Source organism: Triticum dicoccoides, chromosome 7B, assembly GCF_002162155.2.
Source record: "Triticum dicoccoides isolate Atlit2015 ecotype Zavitan chromosome 7B, WEW_v2.0, whole genome shotgun sequence".
In the NCBI taxonomy this organism is placed as follows: domain Eukaryota; kingdom Viridiplantae; phylum Streptophyta; class Magnoliopsida; order Poales; family Poaceae; genus Triticum; species Triticum dicoccoides.
Window position 1 is genome coordinate 3,015,960 of NC_041393.1, and position 3,144 is coordinate 3,019,103.

General features: G+C 51.2%; 1 protein-coding gene across 1 annotated transcript; it reads right to left on the reverse strand.

Annotated features, from left to right (window-relative positions):
* Window positions 1-1,546: 1,546 nt before the first annotated feature.
* LOC119337340 (pathogenesis-related protein PRB1-3-like) lies at window positions 1,547-2,318 on the reverse strand. Its single transcript, XM_037609451.1, has one exon. It carries the CDS (start codon window positions 2,272-2,274, stop codon window positions 1,762-1,764), a length of 513 nt encoding a protein of 170 aa, XP_037465348.1. The 5' UTR covers window positions 2,275-2,318; the 3' UTR covers window positions 1,547-1,761.
* Window positions 2,319-3,144: the final 826 nt, after the last annotated feature.

The following is a 3,144-nucleotide window of genomic DNA, read 5'->3' on the forward strand; positions in this document are numbered from 1 at the left end:
AGGGAGGAGACCTGCGGCGAAGGGCGGCTCCGGCGGCGGCGACCTGCGGCGAAGGGTGGCTCCGGGCGGCGGCTGGAGGACCTGGGGGGCGCGGCTCGGGCGGCTCCGGGGCGGCGGCTCGGCGACCTGCGGGCCGCGGTGAATGGCGGCTGGGGGACCTGCGGGGCGCGGCCCGGGCGGCTCTGGCGGCGGCTCGATGACCTGCTCCCGGCTGCGGGACGAACGACGCAGTGGCGCGAGGTCGTGCGGGAGGAACTGCGCGCGGGGGCGCGAGGTCGTGCGGGCGAGCGAGAGGTCGTGCGAACGATTTCTTTTAGCGGTCGATGGACTGCAGGTGGCTTAATTGCGTGGCTTGTTGGGTTAAACACGGAACGATTACAGACCATCGGATCTTGTCTACGGACGCGCCTAATTGTTTGGATCTGCCCCTCTCTTCCTTTTATAGTGGTAGTAGATGAAAAATATCAGATCTCTAACAAGTCATTTTTATGATGGACCAGACCAAAAAATTATCGAGTTCGAGCAATCAGTTGGGATGTATTCAAATAATTGGTCTTTATATATTTAAATCCAAATAAATATATATTTTGTGCATGATAGAAGAGGTGTTTTTTTTGCGAGGCAGAAGAGGTGTGTTTCTATATATGTTTACTTTTGTAGAGTATGAGAGAAATGAAGTTGGATTATGTCGATATTAAAAAAATGCACCAACAGTCTGTTGAGGCAATGGCATTGAAAGTCATTCTACTAGTCTATATATAATTTACGCAGGTACTGATAGTTGCAGCCAAAATTTGCGATCCTTTTACAAACTCAACTTTTGCAAAGTGATCTGCACTTTTAAGTGACAGCCGAGCTTTATTTACAAAAAAAAAGACGTTAAAAAATAGCATAGGCGACGTTTTGCTGTCCATCAGAGACCATGCAGAAGTGCTCACACCATTGCATTAAGGTACAACAAACAACATACTAGTTTTTTTTTTTTCGAAAAACTTCCAATCTATTCATCTTCAATCATGGCAGTACAATGAACACAAGAAATAAAAATTACATCTAGATCCGTAGACCACCTAGCGACGACTACAAGCACTGAAGCGAGCCGAAGGCGCGCCGCCGTCATCACCCCTCCATCGCCGGAGTCGGGCACAACTTGTTGTAGTAGACAGTCGGGAAGTCGTCGTGCTAAGGCCCCATAGGACCAGCGCACCAGAACAGCAACCGCCGCCGAAGAAGAATAACGTAGGTTGGAAGGATTCAACCCGAAGACACACAAACGTAGACGAACAACGACGAGATCCGAGCAAATCCACCAAAGATAGATCCGCCGGAGACACACCTCCACACGCCCACCAACGATGCTAGATGCACCGCCGGAACGGGGCTAGGCGGGGAGACCTTTATTCCATCTTCAGGGAGCCGCCGCCGTCTCGCCTTACTGAGCATGACACAAACCCTAACAAGACAGGAAAAAACGACTGAAAACGGAGCCCTCCCGCCGGCCCTTGGCAGGATCCACCGCGCCCCCATGGCCCTAGGGCCACCGGAGACGAGGCGGATCTGCGGCGGCGCCGGCGAGAGGCAGAAACCCTAGCTTTATTTTTTTTGGAGGAGGAGCGACTTTGGAATAGATCTGGATTGTATAGAGTTTATCAGATTATATAAGAACAATAATAGATCAGAGCTTATTCCATGGGGCATAAGTACGTACATGCATGAATCATAGGTTCATGAGCATGCGTTACCCCCATTATATATATGTAGCTAGTAGGGTTTCTGTCCGGCGATGTTGCCCCGCGGGCTGTAGTTGCAGATGATGAAGACGCCGCGGTTGCTGTCGCAGACGACGCGGGCGCAGCCGATGGACGTGGAGGACCTCCACACCACCTGCGTGTAGTGGCCGCACACCTTGTTGGTCGCGCAGGTGTTGGTGGCGTAGTCGTAGAACTGCTTCTCGTCGGTCCACATGGTGACGGCGCTCGACGCCGTCCAGGTGCCGCCGGCGGAGCCCCAGAAGATGTTCTCCCCGTACGTCCCGCCGGAGTGCACCAGGTTGCAGTCGGCTTTGCGCTGGTTCGCATAGTTCAGCGCGTAATTCGCCACCGTGGTGTCCCATGTCACCGGCCCGACTTCGACAAGCGCACGCAAAGAGTTGTGGAGGCTCACGAAGTCCGCCGGGGCGTTCTGGGCAGCGCACGGCGAGGTGATGGCGGCTGCCATGGCCAAGGCGAGGACCAGCTGGGACCAGGCTAGCTTCGAAGAGTAGTAGCACTCCATCGCTAGTTGATCGATCTTTGCACAAGATGATATGTGTGTGATTAGGCCGGTAGGTTGTGATGCCAGTGTGAGCTGAGGCTAGTTGGTATTTATAGAGCTAGAAAACTAGCTCGACGTGCGACTTCTTCAAGGTATAGCTAAAAGTTAAATACCTGGTCAATCGAGTAGAACTGAATATTTGTCCAATAGGGGCAAGATCAAGCTCCATATGCACGCCAACGAATGGATACTAAGGGTAAACTGGTTGTTGCTTGGAGTTGTGAAAAGGGAAGTGGACTTTTGGAAAGTTTACTTAATCCGGCCGTCCAGCAGTCTGCGTTCGTACGTGCATGCATGCACCATGCATGCATCTGGTGATTAGGCTTTCTGGTCCGGATATATTACCCGTCCGTCAGTAATTGAACGGTGCATGCATGCATGATGCGTTCCTCTAGATTTGTGCATGCATGAGCCATGGCAAGTTGACTATGGAAGCCAACCTAGAGAAACTATGGAAGCCAACCTAGAGAAACTATGGCAAGTTGACAACCACTTGTTGCCGTACAAACCGTGGATCGATAAGTCGTTGCTTCGTTGGGAAAGTCGATCCCCGGGAAGCCGGGAACGCAGAGGCGGTGGCGCTTACTGTTCTCACATGATTAGGGTCTATTTGTTTCTCTCTACTCTAGCACTCTAGCACAAGTGCAAAACGGCTTGTAACTTTACCGTGTTCTATACCATTTTCCAGTAGATTCGCTAAAACTCCACTCTCTAAAAGAACTGTAAAAATAGAGAAAACAATCTCTAATAAAATTATAGGACCATCTGCTGGCCGCAAGAAGGTTATGGCTGACTGATCTTATTGAGATTATCTCTCTTAGTGATTCTTGT

Bases quoted from the DNA above. Each gene is read 5' to 3' on its own strand.
- LOC119337340 (XM_037609451.1), bottom strand. From the start codon at position 2,274: ATGGAGTGCTACTACTCTTCGAAGCTAGCCTGGTCCCAGCTGGTCCTC.